This window comes from Triturus cristatus, chromosome 4_1, assembly GCF_964204655.1.
Source record: "Triturus cristatus chromosome 4_1, aTriCri1.1, whole genome shotgun sequence".
Taxonomy (NCBI): Eukaryota; Metazoa; Chordata; class Amphibia; order Caudata; family Salamandridae; genus Triturus; species Triturus cristatus.
This window is the reverse complement of record NC_140585.1, coordinates 1,244,719,122-1,244,741,697: the sequence shown is the minus strand read 5'-3', so window position 1 is coordinate 1,244,741,697 and position 22,576 is coordinate 1,244,719,122. Positions and strand designations below refer to the sequence as shown.

Below are 22,576 nucleotides of genomic sequence, written 5' to 3'. Positions count from 1 at the left end.
ACACTGGGGCTAGGTTATTTTCCGGGTCCCTGACGTATAGCAGGGTGTCGTCTGCATACGTGGATATCGTTATCCTGTAAGTAGGGAAATTGATGCCTCGAAGGCTGTGGTATTCGCGCATAGCGCACGCCAGCGGTTCTGCCACCAGGGCATACAACAAAGGCGACAGGGGGCACCCCTGCCTCGTGCCCCTCGTAATTGTTATCGGGTCCGTGACTCGGTCGCCCAAGCGTACTCTCGCCGTGGGGCCATTATATAGTACTCCTATCATTTGAAGGAAGATCGGACCGAGCCCCATGCGCGTCAGGACCTGCCGCATGAATGGCCACTCGACAGAGTCAAATGCCTTTTCCATGTCGAGAAACACAGCGAGCGCGCGCGCTTCAGGGCGAACGTGTTGCATGACGCCAAACACCGTCCGCAAATTATATGTGAGGTTCCTGCCCGGCATGAATCCCGCCTGCTCTGGAGCGACCAGTTCGGGAGCGAGAAGGGCCAGCCGCGTGGCTAGGATCTTGGCATATAATTTCGTATCCACGTTGAGTAGCGACAGCGGTCGATAGGAGCTGCACTCCTCGGGCGGTTTGCCTGGCTTCGGTATAGCGACTAAGAGCGCTTCGCGCATGGACGGTGGCATATGCCCCCTCGTGCACATATCGTCAAACAGGGTCGACACGTGTGGTAAGAGCTGGTCTATGAAAGCTCGGTAGAACGCGACAGTGAGGCCATCAGCTCCAGGGGCGCTCTGCGCCTTCATGCTCGCCAGGGCCTCTAGAATTTCATCCCTCTCGATAGGTAGGGAGAGAAACTCCCTGTGTTCGTTCGGTAGGAACGGCAACTTTATATGGTCCAGATAGTCCCCTATGCCGTCCTCCATGCCGGTTTGTTTAGAAGCATAGAGTCCAGCGTAGTACGACCGAAATCGCTCCACCACGTCCTCCTCCTCTGTGAGCAGTGAGCCATCCGCTGCCTTGACCTGCGTGACGGCGGTCCTGCGCCTGCGAGCCTTGAGCAGGTTAGCTAACACCGACCCCGGTCTGTCCCCCTCACCATACACCCTGGCCGTAGCGTACTTCCCCAGGTGTAACACCTCTGCATCAGCCGTTTCGTGATACTCTGCCAGTAGAGCCTTTATCTCCTCAGTAGTGTCATCTCCGCCCGCCTCGAGCAGTCTTGTCTCCAACGCTGCCAGATTACGCTCCTGCGTCGCAAGGCGGCGCCGGATACTTCGGAGTACCCCCGAGTGTTTAGCCATCGCCACTCCGCGAATGTGGACCTTGAAGGTCTCCCAGACAGTCTGGAAATCCTCCACGGAGCCCAAATTAGTGGCAAAGAATTGTTCGATCGCAGCCATTAGCTCCTCCTTGAACAGAGGATCCAGCAGCGAGTAAGGGGGAAATCGCCAAAGGAACGGCGGGGGGGCCTTTCTGGGCGTCGCCAGGGAGAGCAGTATCGGCGAGTGGTCAGAAAGCGTTCGTGGGAGTACCACGCACTCGCGAATCCGCGAAGTGAGGGGCGCAGATAGTAGCCAGTAGTCTATCCGCGTATGCAGGTTATGGTATGCCGAGTAATGCGTGTAGCCTCCCTTTGCCGGGTTACGAGTGCGCCACAAATCTACCAAATCCAAACATAGCATACCCCGAGTGATCGCCCTCGCTGCCGCAGGTTGCGCTCGGTTCGGGCCTCCTGATCTATCCAGCTCCGGGTCTAGCACTACATTAAAGTCGCCTCCCCATAGTACCTGCTGCGCGCCTGTATCCCCCACCGCTCCCGCCAGTGCTGTGAAAAACTCAGGGCAGTCATAATTTGGCCCATAACAATTAACCAGTAGTAAATCCATGCCCTTTCCCTGAAAGCGCGTGAGTGCATACCTGCCCGCGTTGTCTGTGGCAATGCACTGCAATCTGTGCTCCACCCGCGCGTTGACCCATGTAAGCACCCCTCTAGAGTGTGTAGTGAACCCCGCTGCATGTGCCTCCCTCAGGTCCCTGGTACGCAGGATAGGGCTGTTAGTGGGAAGATGCGTCTCCTGCAGGAGTGCAATATCTATCTCATGCCTCTTAAGGTAGTGCAGCACTTTACGGGCTTTTCGGTAATCATTCAGTCCCCGTACATTCCAAGAGAGGATTCTTAGTGCGTCGCGCTTCTCAGGCATGGCCGCTTCGGTGTTCGCCATAGCTTTCTCTTGGGTGCAAATCCCTCAATTGAGCGCGCCTCCAAGCGCAGGAGCATACTAGTATTGCTAAACTCGCACCCCAACCTAGTGACCTCAAACCCCCGGAACTCAAACCCCCCCTTCCCCCCCGCCCACAGCAGACCCTCCCCAACTCGGCCTTGCAGATTCCCAAACTTGGGCACCCCATACCTCCCGCCTCCCCACCCTTAACTTTCGAACTCTCAACGGAGTGGAACGCACACGCGGGCGGAGGTCGCTCTGCGCTCACACGTTAGTGCGGAAGCACCTAGCACCCAACAGCCGCCGCCCGGTCCAGCGAGCCACTATGGTGTCTCTCGACCCCTCCCAGCACTTCGATACTACTTCTTAACAGCGCTCTCAGGTGTTTGGCCCCAGCAGCATACTCTATAATCCTATAAAGGAGTTAAGCAACAGGGGGATAAGTCACTGTCCCCGGGCCTCCCTGTTGCGACTAGTCCGGTGGGGAGTGCATCTCACATTGTACAGTACCCCATAACCATATCGTCCAACCACTCCCCACCCGTGCTCCTCAAATCCTACCTCCCTGCAGCCAAGCATGTCCCGACAAAATACCAACTAGATGAGTCCTGCCCTCTTGGTCAGTCCTGTGCGTCCAGGGCGCCATCTCTCTCGTCCCCTCGCGGTGAGACTAAAGATTTTAATGCGGCAGTTTGCAATAGAGTCCCACCTACATGGGAGGAATCCCTTATTATCCCGATTTATAAGAAGGTAGACAGGGGGGATGCGAAGAACTATCGTCCAATCTCCCTCCTTGATTCCTCAGTAAAAATCATGAGCAGGGTGCTTCTGGTTAGGTTGGAAGAGTGGGCTGACTCGAACAATATTTTGGCCAATTGTCAGTATGGTTTTAGGAAGGGTCGAGGGACTATTGAGCAATGTCTCAACCTCGACCTCTTAATAGGGAAGTATACGAGGGCTAAAAAAGGTTATCTTTATCTCTGCTTTGCAGATTTGAGCAGTGCCTTCGATATGGTGGACTATGGTTTATTATGGGCCAAATTATTGGAATTGGGGGCGCCCGAGGGTATAATATATTTCCTGGCGCGATTACATTCTAACCTTAGCACCAGTGTTCGATATGGACCGGGGGGGGAGTGTACTCCCAAGTTTAAGATAGGGCGTGGTATTCGACAAGGGTGTGTCCTTGCACCCCTTATTTTTACCCTCTTTATAAATGAAGTCGACTCAGTTTTAAAAACAGTGGTGGCAGATGCCCCGAATATTAATGATCTTAAGATCCCGGTTTTACTTTATGCAGATGATGCCGTGATTTTATCTAGGACGCCCATAGGCCTACAACGTTTGATGGATACGTTTTCTATGTTCATCCGGGATAGGAAATTGTCGATTAATAAATCTAAAACCCACATTTTGGAATGTGGTTTGGGCCTTAAAAAACCCAACTCCTATTTCATCGATGGACAAAAAGTGCAAACGGTTAATTCCTTTAACTATCTTGGCATTAATTTTACTAAGAATGGCTGCTGGTCTAGTGAGATTACTTATGTCCGGGCCAAGATGGCCAAATGTGCCAATGGGGTGTTTAAGTTTGCCAGTAAAATTGGGGATAAGCGGGTCAAAGACATGCTAACAATTTACCAAATGAGATGTCTTTCGATTGCTCTATATGGTGCTGGAGTCTGGGGCCATTATTCAGCCCGAAGTCTCCAAGTAGAAGAAAACCTTTTCTTAAAGAGACTTTTGTGTTTACCTATATCCGCCTCTAATGAATTGACGCATAGAGAGCTCGGGATACAATAGCTCTCAGATAATATTACTTTAAGACCTTTAATGTTATGGCGTGCCGTTTGGTCCAAGGAAGAGACATCTTTAAATAGAGCAATCATTAGTGATTGTCTTCAAATGGAAGATCATATGAGGATTCCATGGATCAAATTTGTAGTCAATAGCTTCTCAGAGATTTATGGATTGGACATTAGAAAGGATACGCACATTGCTTCTAGTCTGTCCAAGGGTGAGATGAAGCTTATTTTCATGAGCCATATATCTGATGGGCGGGCGATGTTGGGTGGACATTCTTCTACAAGTTTGGTTTATGGAAGGTATTGTGAGTCTGTTGGCTACCAACCATATTTGAGCTACGTTAACAGAGTCTCCCACCGTTTTGTATTAACCAGATTACGGTTGGGGATTGTGCACCATTTGGTCGCTTTCCCCAATATTAAAAAATATCTGAACGGCCCCTGCCTATGTGATCACAAATCTGCACTAAGTACTATGCATCTTTTACTGTTTTGTAAATTTTATGGTCATCTTCGTTCAGTCTTCCTAAAACCTATTTTCTTAAAATACGGTACACGTAATGTCCATGACTCAATGAAGTTGTTTTTTAATCTTAATCCGGATGTCTGTTTTTTTACCGCAACCTTTCTCCTTCAAGCGATCAAAGTTAGGAACAGTATGATATTTTAATGGTTTTTTAAAAATTTATATTGATTTGTATTTATGACAATTGGTTCTGTTTATTTTGTTTTTTGATGTAAGTATACATGTGCTTTTATGGACTTTGTGTTAAGCTCCGAATAAAGCTTTATGAATTGAATTGACAGCTTCAACTTATAGATAAAAGACAATGTAAAGTCCCTGGTATTCAGACCTCACCTTCAGAGAACACACCTCCAGGAAAACCTAAACTGCATAGTACCAGCTTTCCCTGTTGAAAACCGTAAAACCTTAACTACCAGAAAACAGCTTCCGAACAACAGCCTGTCTCACCTTTACGAAAGCAGCCCGCTGATCAGTCAGTGGCCTCTCCATCTCTGCTCTAGACAGCTGAAAGGCATCCTACACAGTGCAGCATGGTTCGGCAAACGGTTGAACTTTATTTCTGATCATCCCAGGAAGAAGGATCTGCACCAACTCTGCTTCTAGAGCCGCAAGTTCGAGGCCAACTGCAAGGCTATCAGATCAAAATCCTGATATGTCTGGCCAAGAATCTAACCTTTCCAAGCCGTCTGCACCATGCCAGGATCTGTTCTAGTACATTGCCAGACTGGTATAATGAAAATATGCAAAGCATGTAAGACAGGCTTTTTCATTATATTCTATTAGGATATAGGACAACATACCCTACGAAATCAGAACTGCAAGACTCCTGCTTCTCATTCAAAAACAGAAGACGCATCTTGTAACGGAAGGAAGAAGAAATGTCCATAAACCAGGTTATAGTGAATGCATGCTTTATTGTACTTGCCGCCCTGTGATGCATGAGCAGCCGTCCCTCCGCCAGCTGGGCTCCTACTGACTTCACTGGAACTCCACCACTCTAGCTGGAACCTGGGAAGAGATAATATTCAACATTCCTCAACCAGGTACAATAGTACCATGCATTACAAGAGGTAAGATAGTACAAAACATTTTAAGGGGATTACACATCCCTCTCCCTTATTACATTTAAAAAATCAATCGTGAAAAGAAACTTATAATGAACAATAAGAAAAAGCAAACTAGAAATTAACTTAAGCAATATGGAATCTCCAAGTAATCAAGTGCGCACATAGCTATCCTCACCCTTGTCCTCTGTACAGTGGGATTGCAACTATTCAAATCACCAAGAACATCACCTCTGAACAAGGAAGACGTTCGTGCACTGGGATTACCCCGTGGAGAGAGTCAAATCATTCTCACATTAGCATAAAAGCACTGTTCGTAGACTGATTATCCTCGTCCTAACTGACATTTCAAGAACCCCCTCTGTGATACAATGCCACACGTCTATGGTTCCACCTTTCACCATTTGCCAATGCATGGCGTAGAACACGCAAAACTTTCAATGGTCCTTTAAATTTAGACAACCCACCACCACATTTGCCACTTAGCAACTTCACCCAATCACCCTGACAAATGCGTTGAGAACCACTATCCTGTTGAGACCTTTCTTGACGGGTCGCAAGTTGTTCAATTTCTTTAATCCAAGCAGGAATTAATTTTGTTCCTGGCAACCTACCACGCATCTACTCAAAGGGCATCTTACCAGTCATCCCATGTGCACTTCAACGATACGCCCACAATATTTCCGACACCATCCCACTAACATCCTTTCCACTTGCCAATGCCATTTGAATGGCACCTTTGACCATGTGATTTGCCGTCTCAACCATTCCATTCACTTGAGAATTGTAGAGTGAAGTACGATTGTGCTTAACACCAGAAGCCTCCCAAAACTGTCGCATTTCCTGATAAGTCAACTGCCTACCATTATCTGTAATGACGACAGATGGTTCCATCCTCACTCCAAATTTCTCTCAACATGCTTTGGTAGTAATCTCCTTCATGAATTTAACAACTAGCCACCTAGTGTACACATCCACAACTACCAGGGCAAACCTTAAGTCCCCTCTCAACTCATACATTGGGCCAATGAAGTCTACACATATGGAATGCCAAGGCCAATCAGGATCAGCTGTGTGTGCCAAATCCGTTTGCATCCCAACTCCCAACCGCTTCTCACTCTCCTTACACAAAACACACTTCTCCACGCACTTATCTACCTCAGCATCCATTCTGGGCCACCACCAATCCACACGTAATCTTTTCTTTGTCCTGGTTTGGCCCAAATGTCCTTCACGTGCCAACTCAATAAATTTGCTTCTCAATCCCTGAGGAGGTATAAATTGATCACCTCTCATCAGAAAAATTCCACCATACATAGATAAGACGTCTAACAACTTAAGATAAGGCTTGACAGAGAGGGACACAGCGCTCTCTCTTCTACTTCCTTGCAACACCAGACACTTCACTTCCTTCAGGGTATCAGATTCCATTACTCCAGTCCAATCTTGTTTTGTGAAAGTATGCGTTTCTACCACACCTAAAACATTCTGAATGGAAGTCACATTTTTCTTCGCTTTAACAGCTGGACCGTCCACCTCCTGCTATTCTAAAGACAACCTCGATAAACAATTTGCTTGAGTGTTCCTCCATCCCTGGATATGTTCCAAATGATAACAGTATTCTTGTAACCGGGCAGATAACCTCGCAAGTCTGGCTGAACACTTGCTAGTACTAACCGGCAACAACACCTTAACCAAAGGCTTATGATCTGATCGTAATATAAATTTAGAACCCCGTAAATAAGTTCTGAAGTAGTCACAACGCCAAGCTGCTGCTAGTGTCGCCCGTTCAATAGCATAATAATTCCTTTCTGAATCAGAGTCCTAGATGCAAACAGCACAGTTTTTTCTTGCTTACCATGAATTTGTGCTAGTACAGCACCTATACCTGTGACTCTGGCATCTACAGTAAGAATGGGTTTCAATTTAGTGTCAAATGGCATAAGGATACCAGCCTCACAAATTTCCTTCTTGAACAATAAGAAGGAATGTCCATATACCACGTTATAGTGAATACCTGCTTTATTGTACTTAACTCCCTGCGATGCATGAGCAGCTGTCCCTCCGCCAGCCGAGCTCCAACTGACTTCACTGGAACTCCACCACTCTAGCTGGAACCTGGGAAGAGATTGAGTTCCACATTCCTCAACCAGGTACGGTAGTACAAAGCATTAGAAAAGAGGTAAGATAGTACAAAACATTACAAGAGCTTAACAACGCGCCTCTTTGAGGATCACCACTTCCTCGCAGTATGACTTAGACTATATCCTTGCGCATATAAATGACCTTGACTCTTAACCCTGGACCTCCCCCTGTTCAGCGCTCTGTTGCTTCCTAGCTAAGTTCTTGCTATACAAATATCTACACATGCAGTAAACACATGCATGTTCAGCTGTCACATGTTTCACTCGAGCATAACTTCAACACATTGAGCTTTTCACGGCGGATTCATTTAGAAAAAATTAAAAATAAGAATGGTTAAGAAAGAATTAGCGTACATGTAATTAAAGTATGCCATTTGTTATGGCTGTGCACACCTTTCATTGAGCATTGATTATCATTAACTTTATGCAGGTTAGTTTTTACTTTTGGACGATTTCGATAATATGTAACAACAATGTGAGACCGATAATTGTTCACGAATAGGCTACGAGAATAAAACTCAACCACTTGATCATATGAATTTTGGTTGCAGGTGCTAAACTATTGATCCAGTGTGGTGATGAGATTTCATCAAGTCACAGACATTTTGTTGTTGCTGTTTAAAAACAGTGCAAGTTTACTTTAATCGTGATTTATCTTTTAAAATCCAAGTTGTGTATTACAGTGGGTTCTGCAGTTACTGTTGAACTAATCTCTGTGATCTGATGGGGAAAGAACGCCCTTCAAGGGTTGTAGATAAATATCAAAGCATTTTAGTCCTGCACGACTGAGTACCACCACAGATTCAGTGAGGCAAAAAATCTGTACCCCTTTAAATTTGTTTAAAGTAGAATAATACAGCAGCATCAGCATGACCTCTGTACACAAATATTTTCTGTCTTATTTTCAGTTGTGGGCTAACAACCAGGTCCATTGGGCAACTGTAACTATATCTTAGCACTAACATTCTACAAGAGAGGAATATTAGAATGTTGTCAACATAGTCTTCTAAAACTAATATTGTTCACAAATGTGCATAAGGTAGGTACAGCAAAATACTTTGCAGTTTTTTCAAGACCAGAATGATAAATGTGATTAGCCTGTAGAACTATTTATGACTCAAAATAGTCACTGCTTAACTCCCTCAACTTCAGCGCTGGTTGTAAAAAACAATCAGCATGAAGTTAAAATCATTCCCTGGTCATGCGTCTCTGAGAAACCTATGTGACTAGCTGGCAGTTAGTGTTTTACTCTCCTTTTTCCATTTTTTTCCACTCTAATGCAGAGTTTAGATTACTACTCTATTAGAATTTTATGACTATCAGTGAAGGTTCTAGAAAGGAGAAGCAAATGTTACTTGTAATCCTATTTCTCCATCATGGAAGTGTTTACCAAACTCACACAGGATCATCCTGACTCCCCAGCAGAAGACTAGAGTGGAAAGCTTAGTCAGCTTTAAAGGTCATACAGCATACTCTTAGTTTCAAATTGCAGCAGAGGTCAAGCTGTTTGGCTTGGATTGTCAGTGCACTTTTTCCATTCTTCGAAGTCGTACTGCCTTACTGATCACTTTTTTCGATTTGTTTCTATTTTTAAAACAACCAATGAAAAAGTTGTTCTACTTGTCGATGCTACGGTTAATAATTGACTATGATTACTAGTATGTATTCCTTGTTCTGTATTTCTGACATATGCTAGAAATAATTGATTGCTGGTTTTTTTTTTAATTCTTTTCCTGGTCTCTAGGTCTGGTTGCTCCTTACGGGCTTTTGCTTGGCATCCGCACACCAACAAATTTGCATTGGCACTGCTGGATGACTACATTCGTGTTTACAATACAACTAGGTAAGGTGAAAGCATCGGCGGGTGGGGATTTTTTTTTTTTTTTTACTGATGAGGTTAAACTAGTAGAATTCATTTTCGGAGCTGAATTGTGGTTCTAGTGGTGCTCCACCACTAGAACCAAAATACAGCTCTGAGAATGAATGTGCTCCGCAGGTTGGAATTGGGGGTTCATTTGCAAAGCTAAATGGTGTTGCACAACTAGAACAGAAGTGGATCCCTCGGATCAGGTTTGAACTACATTGGTAGAACTCTGTGCATTAGAGTGCTGGAGTAGCCAGTGAGTTGTTTGTCTAAAGCAAAATGCGTACTCCAAAACTGCAAAAGCAATAACTCTTCATGTCAGTAAAACAGTGCAGTAGCAGATTTGTTTGGAAAGTTTAAGACTCGAAAAGTTAGTGATTTTCAGCCAGGTTCAGTGTTGCATTAGCATGTATGTATGCATGCAACTGTGCTATACATAGGATTAGCTGTAAAGCTTTTAGGGGGCTCAAATATTTAATATGTGTATGTTGTAAGTCAAGATTTAGATGCATTGTCAGATATATTTCAAGATCTTCGTAGCAAAAAGGCATCAACTTGCAAACCAAGATTTTGGTAATCTTGCAGATATTGGTAGATGGCAGTAATACAATAGTGACTGGTGCTGCATGCACAATAGGTCAATTGTTGATGCTTCTAGGGTGTCTTGTATAGTTCGTCTTTCCAGAGTAGTGTAATTGTGTGCTTCCCTATTACTCAGTATCACTCCCACCTTGGGTGTTATTATTTCTCTGCAGTGCAACAGTCCCTACATTGAAACATCGCCTACAAAAGAATGTGGCATCCCTGGCTTGGAAGCCGCTCTGCGCCTCTATCTTGGCTGTTGCATGCCAGAGCTGTGTGCTGGTGTGGCATGTGGATCCTACCTCCCTCTCCACAAGGTAAATAGATGAGAAACTTGCCATTAGAGAGGGTTGGTTGGGAACTGTCTGACCAAGAGGGTGTAGAAAAAGAAGTCTATTAAAAATGATAATTAACTTGGGCATTATATCTCAAGGGTGAGGGCCCTTAAATGCAGGAGAGCCCTCTCTCTCATTATTTAGATGATTTATCACTGCCTCACATGCCCCTTCCAAAAGACTCCCAGCGTTTCCAAGCCATGGCAAGAAGCCCATATTTAACCAGCATAAACATTATTCAAAGAAGCATTGGTGCATGTGTGGTGCTTCCGAATCCTTTGTTTGGCCGAGTACCATGCTTTCTGATTTCCAGAGCCCCAGTCACTGTCTCTTTCTTTCTCTCTCTCTGAACGGTCACTTGTGATGTCCTGTAATTCACTTTCAATTTTTTGCTTCTTGTAAACTTTCCACAGATGTGTGCTGCTACACGTTACTTTGTAGAATAAGCATGTGCAACATTTTGTGTGGGCTTGTTTTTTTTGCACCAAACCTGTCTGGAATGTTCTGGATCCATAACACTGTAGTCTTTGCAATGATTTTGGATTCTTCTCTGGTCTTTACACAGGAGATTCCCTGTTGTGTATTGTACACCTTTCTCACTGCAGCCCTTTTCTACCCGCTTCCTTGGCCAAAAGTGTATTCCTGTCCTTCCCTGTCTTTGCCTAAAGTGCCCTTTGCAGCATATATCAGATTTGTGCCCAAAGTGTCCTGCTTGCCGTATTACAGCAAGTAATCATCAGTAAACTCAATGTCCAGCCAGGCCGAAAAATTTAAGAATATGCTTGTGATTACAGACAAGTAAAAAGAGCAGCTAAAACTGATTCACAGTGTAAACCACATGCTCGTATCATCTTCCTATGCATAGCTCTGATACTAAACATTTTTATAGTTTACAGGGCAAATGTTACCCTTTTTGAGTGTGTTTGAGTCGACTGTTTGAAATTCCAGTTGTCAGGACAGAGGTGTTAAACGAAATTTACAGCATGTAGGAAACTTGCTATGAGGTGACTGGTATTCTGTTTCAGTGGTCTGTGGCCTGGACACAACTGGACAACCCAAATGGCTGAAGTTCCTGCTGCTGAGTTTAAGGGTCTTCATGGATAGAAATGTCCCTAACCCCAAAAGCCTATGGCCAAACAGCTAGGATCCCACCCTAGTAAACAGTGCAGTTAGGAAAATCTTCAGGATGAGTGGTTCTGACAATACACCTATTACCAACTCCAGGGCATGAGAATTGCAGAACCTCTAATACCCTTTGAAATTGAGGAAGGCAGATACCAGGTGCACCACTGGATATTACTCTGTCCCAGCAAGTTTACCAAAGTCTTTCCTCCCTGATCCCAGTTACCCAAATAATTCTGGGTGTAAAGTTGAGACTGAAGTCTCACATTTCTCTGCTGTCTGCAAGGCCTTTCAGAGCAGGTCCACCAGGTCAAAGAGCTTGTTCTAAATTCCCTCTGCATAATCTGTGTAGTGTCTCCTTAAGGTCACCCATATACATAGTGAAAAAGTTGTGCTTTTTATGGGGTTACCATGACCTCACTCTCTTTGGCAGCCTGAGATATTTTGCACTATGGAAATTTTCAAATGTCTAAATTGGCTCCCTTCTCAGCCTGGCCTGTAAGTAGTATGCAACCTTGGAGAAAGGAAGTCAAACTCAAGATGGTGGATGTTTCAAACAATTTTTTCCAACATAGTTTGCTCCTCTGCTCTGCGGGAGCTCTTATCTAGCATTTAAATCCACTCCTAGATTCCCTGACTTCCAGGAAACCTCTCTTCTACTTTAGTAATTCATGGAGTAGTCCCATCGGAGTGGCGTCTGTGCCCAAGTATCTGGTCCCAAAACTATCCAGCTCATTACCAAGCCTGATCAAATGCAAAGTTGACTACAACACCATCTTCAAGAAGAACCTGGAGACCTTGCTGTTTCGAGAGTCATTTTAAAGCAAGAAATCAATCTCTTTTATCAGCACCTCTTATTGCTTTCTAATTTCTCTCCTTGTTAAAACTAAGACCAAACCTTTCTTGCCTACTTTATGGAATCCATATGAAACCCTGTTTGTTCTGAAGCAATAATTTCCTAGTTCCGCTCTGCATGTAGAGCTTTAAGCAAATTCAGTCACATAGATACCGGCATCGATAGTCGTGCCAGCGTCACTAAATGCAGATTTTGTCATTTTTAGGTCTCGCCTGGCGTTGCAGCGCGCATGCTCAACTCGCTCTGTGAGGGATTCTTGTAATCAATACACTTTCAGAAATGGTGTTTTGACTCTGCCGGTTATTTCGATTGGTTTGCGTCATCCGTTATGGTAAATGGTGTCTTTTAATTGTAACTGAGGCTTTTTAGTCCCTCCTGGTTACCGCCCTGCCCTCTTTTAGCCCCGCCCACCCGGACTGGATCTTTTACCTGCGGTGTAACACAGTGTGTTTTATTTACTGGGTAAGCACTTTTTATTAACCATTTGTGTATGGTCGCGAGCCGCTTTCAATTTTGCGGCCGTGCTTGTTGTTTTTCTAGCTCCCTCGACTCTGTGTCTGGGCGCTCGGCAAAGTCAGAGTAGCTCTCTTTCTCCGTCTTCTGACTTCTCCGCGTTCCAGTCCTGAAGGAACAACAACTTCATCACCTTCAGGACAGGACTCGAAAGCATTGGGGGGTGTCGTTCTCGCGCGCCGCTTTCAATTTTGCAGCCGTGCTTGTTTTATTGTGGAACTCGGAAACTGTAGTTCTAACCCAGAGCCCTCTCACCACCAGTGACCGAATTATGTGATCCTGAGGAACTCGCTGACAGAGGGCGCCTACCTTCCCTTCCATAGAAATGGAAACGCTTAGAAAAGTCCTAAGTGGCCAGTATTAATTGCCATTTGAAATGCTGGATGTGAAATGCTGGATGTTTACATGTGTAACTTAGGCCTAGCTGCACAGAACTGCATTAATCTCCCACTGCACGCAGAGGATTGCTTCCCAAATAAATCGCGGCCGCGATGATGATTGATGGGGCAGTTTGCGTACAGTAGATGTTTTATCAGCCGGCAGCAGCAGGCGCGCTCGCCGCGAGCGGAGAGGGGAGGCCCTGGCGCTTCCTGTGACGAGGCCGTCTGACGCAGGCTGACCTGCTAGGAGGTCATTTCCAGTCTGAGTGTGCGCACTGCCTGCTGCATGGTGCATCACGGTCTTCCTGAAACCCATGCCTCAGGGGTCCGCACTCGCAGGATGGCAGGGCTCTAGCGGGTGAGCACAACTGCGAGGACATGGAGGTGCTCTGGGAACAGGGGCGTGTGCTCCTAACTAGTCCAAAACAGACAGACCCCTGTTGTCACAAGCGTGCGCACATGTGCCTTGAGCTGGCCCACAACATTGTTCATCGCTTCTATGCCAGTGCCTACTAGAGTTAAACATGCCTGCCAAGCTTCGCCAGACGCATGTGTTATGGGTTAAAGTGAGATGGTCTTATGCACGCTTCTGAAAACCATTCACACTAAATGATTGGCATGGGCGCAAATAAAAATACATTCAAAATAAATGGTTTTAAGGTCCTGCCAGCCTGCAAAGCGTGTGGAATTATGGTATCGACTTGAGGCCACTGATGGGGCAGTTAGTGTGTAGCTGTGTGTCTCTATATCATTTGCCCATTTATTAAACTAATACTACTTTTCATTTAATGCCTGCGTTGTGGCAGCACGAAACTTAGCTACAGGGGAAGATCTAAATGGGACCAGCTAGTGCACTCATGTTGTTTTGGGACAGAAGAGGAACACATACTCCATACTTTTGAAATAAAGTACACAGAGTGAAATAAAATAGCCAAAAAAGGGAAGCAAGGCACATGTAAACACTTATCCATACACTAGTACGTACTCATCGTGCACATTCATGTCTGCGGGCGCCCCACCCCCAGAAGGACCAAACATACGCCTCATCTACACTAATCATCTTCCTAAACATTTGCTTATGAGGATCCCGAGACAATATCACTCAATGGTTTTTGGCCACTTGGGAGTGGTGCTCCCAGTTCACTAAAGTGAAACTGAAACACAGCAGTAGTATGACGGCCACCATCATGCAGCGAGAAGAGAACAGGAATGTTATTTTATTCCTTTTAATTTTCCGCACTGGTGGATCGTATCAAAGTAAAACGCACATTTGAGGCAAGGCATCGGGTAGAATAAAACACAGTTGTTGTTCAGCGTGGATGGCTTTATTGTGATTAAAAAAGCTTGGCTATGCTCCCTATTTTCGCAGTTGAAAGATGTAAAAGTTTGGGAGCACTGTTCGCTTATTTTTTTTTTTTTTTTTCCCTTTACCTTTGGTCTATGTTTCTTTAATTCTCAATTGGGTTATTCTTATGGTGGGATTCAGCATGAGGTTTATTGTTTACATGGGGTTAAAGTATATATATTTCCGCACCAACATTCTGGGCTCTGTTCCTTTCCATTGCTTTGGTGCCTTCTTTACCCCGCCTGCCTTACCTCCCTTCTGTTGTCCTTGCCTTTCACTACCCCCACATGTACATTCATACTTACAATGCCAATAGCTCTAAATCAAACCATTGCGAGACCTATTGCATTTTCAATGCTTGTGACTATTGTGCACAGGTTAAAAAAATTCCTTGATGGGTTTCAAATATATTTCTGCATTGTTCTTAAAAGCTTTACAAGGCTTATCTAAGGGTACACGAGTTAGCTTTGGGAACCTAGCAATTGTTGTTAGGCTCCCCATCGAGGATGAGAGGGGGCTTGCCCCTTAGCTATGGTTAATTTCTTAATCTCTTAGACCAGTAATTCTTAACCTTTTGACTTCTGTTGACCCGACTGAATCATTACTGGAATCCAGGGATACCCACTCTGCCACAATTGGAAGCCGGGGCCTCTTTCTCAAGCAACGTCTGATTTTACTTCCAAAACATACAAAAATAAGTAAACACCAAGCAAATGCTCAAATATTGAAATTCAATCAAATATAGAAAAAGTTTAACACTTTTCGATAATGCTTCTCTTTCTGTATATACTTTATTAATTTTCATGTATTATTGATATTATTTAATTTTATTTAAAAAGTCACGGTGCCCCTGAGATGGCCTTGCAGACCTCCAGGGGTCCCTGGACCACACGTTAAGAAACACTGTCTTAGACTGCTAGCTCCTGTGGAAACTTCCTTCTGGCTTTCCTGCTGTCTCCTCTTCGTTTCCTGATGTCGATATTTGAAGTTTGATTTGGTATTCCACTAATGTCGTTTGATACACGTGCCAACCTGGCACACATTGCTAATAGTTTTTCATGAATTGGTGCAATGACAGCAGAGCTTGTGCTCTGAGTGTATGATTTTGAGCCCTTTGATGAAGGAATCGACCCTATTGCTGAAAGGGAGTTGGTACATTTATCTGAATTATTTTTATAGAAAAATTACCTTTTAAACTGTCATTGTGTCCATTATCTTTACTGCTCCTTAGAGAGGTTTACACTATAATTATCTGTAATAAATAAATAAATGTTAACAGCCAATTCAATACTTCTTGTCAACGCACCATAGGGCATTTTACTGCCTATATAATTCAAGGGTAAAAAAATAAGTATATTTCCACTCAAAGGCAAACTTTAAATTGCAAGCATTCTCCAAGCTAGGCTCTTAGCGAATTCTGGTGCCACATGTCTTCAAGTACCCAGGTACCCACACAGTCTTCTTTTGCAAGCAACAGTAAAATAAATTTGCGCTCTCTCTCTCTCTCTCTCTCTCTCTCTCTTTCTCTCTCTCTTTCTCTCTCTCTTTCTCTCTCTCTCTCTCTCTCTCTCTCTCTCTCTCTCTCTCTCTCTCTCTCTCTTTCTCTCTCTCTTTCCCTCTCTCTCTCTCTCTCTCTCTCTCTCTCTCTCTCTCTCTCTCTCTCTCTCTCCTTCTCTCTCTCTCCCTCTCCCTCTCCTTCTCCTTCTCCCTCTCCCCCTCCTTCTCCCTCTCCCCCCCTCTCCCTTCCCCCCCCCCCCCCCACATGTAGGCTCTCCCGTTCCATGAGGGAGTAGCTCATCCAGTCCAGAAATTTACTTTGAAATATGAGATTTCTAGGTTTCTAATGGGTCACACTAGACTACAAATCCCAGCATGCAACCCAAAAAATCTACACTAGATGAGCTTGTCACATATGGGAATCTTGAAGATTTGCGATGTTTGCAAACATTACGTTCTAATGGATACTAACACAAATTCTTTATAAGAACAGTTTTCCCACACAGAACACTAGATCAGGAAAATGTCTCGTCAGCAATGATGGGTCACCACAGCAAGGTGGTGCATTCCATCTTTAGACATGGACCTGTGCACCTTCACTGGAAATAACTTTGTCAGTTTATTTTCTCCACTCCTCCAATGAAGCTGATGGCAGCCTTTTCGAAATAAGGAGGTGGTCTGGTAAAGGGTTGGAAACCTGGTTTAGAAACAGAAGAGCCAGAAGTAAGTCTAAAAGATAACAAACCTCTCGGACCAGTGCGTAAGATCAGTCAGTCATAGACAATTTTGGTGGAAAATTGAAAAATAAAAATGTGGCAAGGTGCTAATTGGAGGTCATAGAATCTTTAAAACAGGACAAACTGTTTTAGCAAATGATGTTTTGTTGGCTGGCAAATACTGCAATGGGAAGGTATCATCAGACAGTATTCCCTGAACACACACTATTCCTCATTTGTTTCGAATGAAGCATATGTTACCCAGATTACTAACACCAAGTCATTATGAAGTGTCCATGATAACACTAAAAGAGAATAAATAATATATTAATTCTACCAATCACAGTTAAAAAAGTGAAACAATTAACTGTAATTGGAAAAAAAAACGTTGCCAACAGTCTAAATAAATTAGACCATAAAAGTACAATAAAAGGTACCTAAAAATACATTAAGAATATATCAAAAGTATTATCAACAGCATCTTTAAAAACAGTTTCTTTGTACAGTCGCGGCACCCTGTTACACTCCAGCTTTAACACTCGCGTAATATTGTTACAGTATCAAATGAGAACTGAGGAAAAGTAGGTAAAGAGGAAGAACAAAAACCTTATCTAGGGTTCCGCTATGCAATCCTACCAGACTACTTATTAAAAAAGTTAATTCTTATGTACGTTCTCGTAACAACCGTTAAAAAACATTGCTGAATTTATACATTTCATAATATTAAAAAAATATTTCAAAAAGCAAGTTTATGGTGCATTGTGAGGTAATTAATTAATCTCTAATAAAGTGCTACACAGAACCAATCATGAAGGCTGAACAATTTTCTTTGTGTGCGTAAAAGACAGCCCACAAAAAGCTTGACATTCCACAGCAAATCTCAACGGATGGCAGTGATTGTAGGAAGAGATAAGCTGGGCGGCATTGTGTAAACTGTTGTGGTTTTAAAAATGGTAGGATATGACAGTTTCTCCACTTGCGATAAAATTTACATAATAGTACAACATTCATTGTGCTCTGTGCCGTCGGGCCATCATAAGGACAATTTCCTTAATTTGTTGTCCAATTATTCATTTCAGGAAAGCTAATCAAGTGATGGAAAGCATCCATTCAAAAACGAGTCAGGACAAACCTATGTCTAGAACTATTTACAGCTATCAAATATGGTTGCATTTCATAAGTAGGTAAAATAAGTAGATTTTTTATCACAGAGGTTTTTGATATTTCAGCAGTCAGTCTTATATTCTCTAGGTGCATAATACATTCATTTTTCAGTGTAGCTCTGCTAATGACTTCGAGAGGTTCAGGGTTCTCAAAATATTCTGGGTGCAAGTCACAACCAAAATTCTGAGTATACATCAACCATGGCATACGTGTTACTAGGCTTGATTTATGACAGTCCCCAATGATCAAATGATTTAAAACAGTATGTCAGATGACCAGACATTGTGCCACAGTATGGGTTGCATCATTATTTAGTCTGTTAAAAACGAGACCCCTAACTCGGCGTGACACTCATACGTGGACGCACCCTTGGGGACAGAGCAAATACCTCAGAAACTCATTATCTACTGTTTGTAAAGTCGTGCATCTGGTATGGCACCAGATCCCTGCCCCATATAGTGCCACACAAATACATTTGGCCTTGTAAATCGTGATCATCTCTGAGAGGGAATTTGTGCCCAACCGTCTCGCAAAGTTTCGTAGAGCCATGCGTTCCTTTTTGAATAACAGATAACAGAGCCCTGGTGGAGATAGCACAATTCCAATGTTCCTTCTCTGTCAAACATGATACCTAAGTGTGAAAAACTGGTTGTAAAATCAATGTTGGTATCCTTGATTCTTAAGTCCCTGCGAGTGGCTGTTCTACTGCCGCACTTCATTTCGAATGTTTTTAATTGATTAACTTGCAGGTCAAGACCTTGCATGAACTTGACAAACTTTTTTAGTAGAGACTGTAAACCGATGGGAGTGCGGGCCATAAGAACGGCATCATCAGCGAAGAGGAGGGCCGGAACAGGGCGGTGTCCCACCTGTGGACGGTCTTTAGAATGTGAGGTCAGCACCACCCCTACATTGTTTATATATAATGAAAAGAAAAGATGAATGGTGCCAGGACACAGCTCTGCCTTACCCCTCTCTCCACACTGAATGGCTGTGTGCATTCTCCCTGGATGCCATATCTTACCCTGGCTTTGGAACCTTAATACAGTTCTCTCAAGAAGCTAATAATCGAGATCTCCACCCCTATGTCGGACATGATTGTCCATAGCTTAGAGTGCTTGATGCAGTCGAAGGCATAGGACAGGTTGACAAATGCCAGAATTGTGTTCCCTCCCTTAATCTTAGTGTATTTAACATACTTAAACTAAGACCCTGCTCTGTAGTCCCAATCACAGTGCGAAAAACATTCCGTAGGTCTGTCAGGATGTCATTTGTTTCTGCCCACTTTTGTTGCATGTTCAATATAATTCTACCCGCTATCTTAAACCAAGGGAATCGAGCAGGGAGATCGGCGTTTAACATACAGGGTTGTGCTGTTCTCTGTATCTATTCTCAGTGTTTCGCAATTAACTACCCTTCAGAACTCATTATTGGCTTTATTAATACTTGCTTTCTTGGAGAGTTTCCCATGCTTTCTCTCATAGCCGTATTTTTCTCTATTTAACTGCTTGTCTATAATCTGATCTACAAGCCTGGACCTCCGGTCTACTCCTTGGAGTTTTATGGAGGGCTTCCTTTAACCTCTTATGTGCCTTTGTACAAGATAAGTAGAACCATCCTTTTCTCTCTTGTTTATTATTTTTCTCTTGGTACAAAAAGGCACTCCTTTACCCCCTCAGTGATTTCCAGGAAAGCATTAGTTATGCTTTTTCGTTGTGAGGCTTCGTCTTGACAGGTCTCAGAGGCATGTCCTGTGCTGTTGATTAATTGTGTTTAAAAACCCTTCAGGGATAACCTGTGACCATTGCAAACCATAGGCGTTGAGTGACGCTAACTCAAGCTCTCATGCCTGGTTAGGGGTTTCCCTACACAACTGATTAGAAAGTAAAGCAAATGAAATTTGTACAGACCGGGGAAAATGGTCACTTAATGATAAGAAATGGATATTAAAATTAAGGACGTGCACGGCAGATTGCTGGATGTTAGGATGTAATCAATAGTACTGTTGGCATTTCTTCCATTAAAAGTGCAGCTAAACTGGGCATAGGGAGATGCAATTTCATTGGAAAATGCCAGATCAAGTTTAAATATTAATTCATTTGACCTACTCCTCATACCTATTGTGAGTAAAATGTGTTTGCCCTGTTTCATCTACTGGGAATTAAATTAGACCCCAATAATCCGGAACAAGTCTTGATTGTAAATCCTTCAAACAACAGTGAGCACATCGCTAGTGAGTTCCCAGAAGTTTTTTCAGCGAATTTAGGTTTAATTAAAGACTTCCAACACAGAATCCAGTTAAAACAGAATGCTAAACCAGTAATCCACAAAACCAGACCCATTCCCCCATCTTATGTGGGAACCTTTAAAAACAGAGTTAGCCAGATTAGAAAAGCTAAACATCATACAACCCGTTGATTGTTCTGAATGGGTCGCCCTCATTGTCATTGCTAAGAAAGGTCATAGCCAAGACATCCGAATGTGCATTGATTTACACAACCTAAATAACAACATACTTGTAGAAAGGCACCCTTTACCCTGCATCCATGAGATGCTGAGCACCATGGGAGAGGCCTGTCATTTCAGTGTCCTGGATCTCTCCATGGCGTACCATCAAGTGGAGTTACATCCGGACTCTAGAAGACTCACTGCATTCACTACACCCATTGGAACCTTCATGTTCTGTTGCATGCCTTTCGGATTGGCCTCTGCGGCAGGAGTATTTCAGAAAATTATGCAACATGTCTTGGAAAATGTACCCAAGACATTATGCTTTCAGGATGATGTTCTAATCTACGGTTCCAACATTAATGAACATAACTATATCCTAAGACAAGTCCTTTCTAAATTCAGAAATGCAGGACTCACACTTAAAAAAGAGAAGTGCCAATTGGGTGTGGAGTCCGTAGAATACTTAGGACATTGCATTTCTAAGGAAGGATTTAAACCTAAACATTGTCTCATCGAAGCAGGAAGAGATGCTCCTGCACCTACCAACAAAGACGAACTCAAGTCATTTTTAGGGTTGGCATAATATATGGCGAAATATGTTAATCATTTCTCTGACTTAACTGCCAACCTCAGAGAGCTCACAAAGAACCACACTCATTTCAAATGGTCAGACGAACATCAGACATCGTTTTCAAAGGTAAAAGAGGGCATACTCTCAGCTCCGTATTTGTGTAACTTTGAACACAACCGTAAGACTATTCTCACTACAGACGCCAGCGGAAAAGGTTTAGGGGCTACCCTCTCACAAATTATTGATGGCAAAGAAAGAATTGTTGCATTTGCCTCACGATCCCTTACTAAAGCAGAAATGAACTATTTGGTGGTGGAAAGAGAAGCGTTAGCTTGTTTTTGGGGAGTGAAACATTTTAAATTCTTTCTTTGGGGCATTCAATTTTGTTTACGTACAGACCACAAACCTCTGTTTTCATGTTTAACCCTAAAAATAACTCTTGCAACACCACCCCCCCCGTATAGCTAAGTGGATGCCGGGTTTGGAGGGTTTTTGTTTTACAGTCAAATATGTTCTAGGTACACAAAATTCTGCAGCAGATTTTCTTTCTAGGAGTCCCATTCATAAGGAAGAACAATTTGAAACCCTTGAGTACCCCATCTTCCAACTCAATCTTAATACTATCACTTCTCGGGAATGGTTTGATTGCATGGACACAGATAACACCATTACACAAATCATTTCTTACACATTACATGGTTGGCCCAGTTCTTCTGATCAAGTAGATGCAGACGTAAAGAAGTTCTGGGAGGTACGTTATGAACTCAACATGGATCAAGGCATTTTATTCAGGAACAACAAGATAATCCCACCTGAAGCTCTCAGAAACAAGATAATTGACCTTGTTCATGAGGGCCACTTAGGCAGGAGCTTAACCAAAGCTAGATTACGTGAAAGGCATTGGTTCCCCAATATGGACTGGATGGTGGAAACAAAAGTGAAGAATTGCCTTACATGTGCTAGCAGTGACAAATCTAAGATAACCAGGAAATCCCCCATCTCCCCGATATTTGTACCAGATAAACCATGGGAAAAGATTGCATTAGACATTATGGGTCCCTTCAAATTCAGGGGAGTAGTAAAACAGTTTGCACTGGTTTTGGTTGACTACCATTCACATTGGATTGTAGTCAAGATGGTCAACCAAATAACAACCATATCTGTCAATCAATTTCTAAAAGATATACGTTTGTTTTAGAAGGCATACCATCCTCCATAATCACAGATAATGGGGTCCAATTTACTTCTCATGCCATGACAGAATTCCTTAGTAATCTTAATATATCCCATTTGAGAACACCCCTCTACTGTCCCAGGGCCAATGGTTTGGTGGAAAAAATGAACCGTATGGTCAAAGGTTGTATACAATTGGTAGTTGTCAACAGAATTCCCACTGAACAAGCATTACAAGAAATGTTGTGGGATTATCACACCACTCCAAATTTAATTACTGGCATCTCCCCTT

At 43.3% G+C, this 22,576-nt stretch overlaps 1 protein-coding gene across 1 annotated transcript in view; it reads left to right on the top strand.

Annotated features, from left to right (window-relative positions):
* The window catches only part of AAAS (aladin WD repeat nucleoporin), a 444,387-nt gene that overhangs the window by 135,253 nt on the left and 286,558 nt on the right, over positions 1 to 22,576 (top strand). The window contains exons 7-8 of the mRNA XM_085654670.1: positions 9,460 to 9,558; positions 10,335 to 10,478. Of these exons, the coding sequence (XP_085510796.1) occupies positions 9,460 to 9,558; positions 10,335 to 10,478 (243 nt within the window). The remainder of the gene's footprint in view (positions 1 to 9,459; positions 9,559 to 10,334; positions 10,479 to 22,576) is intronic.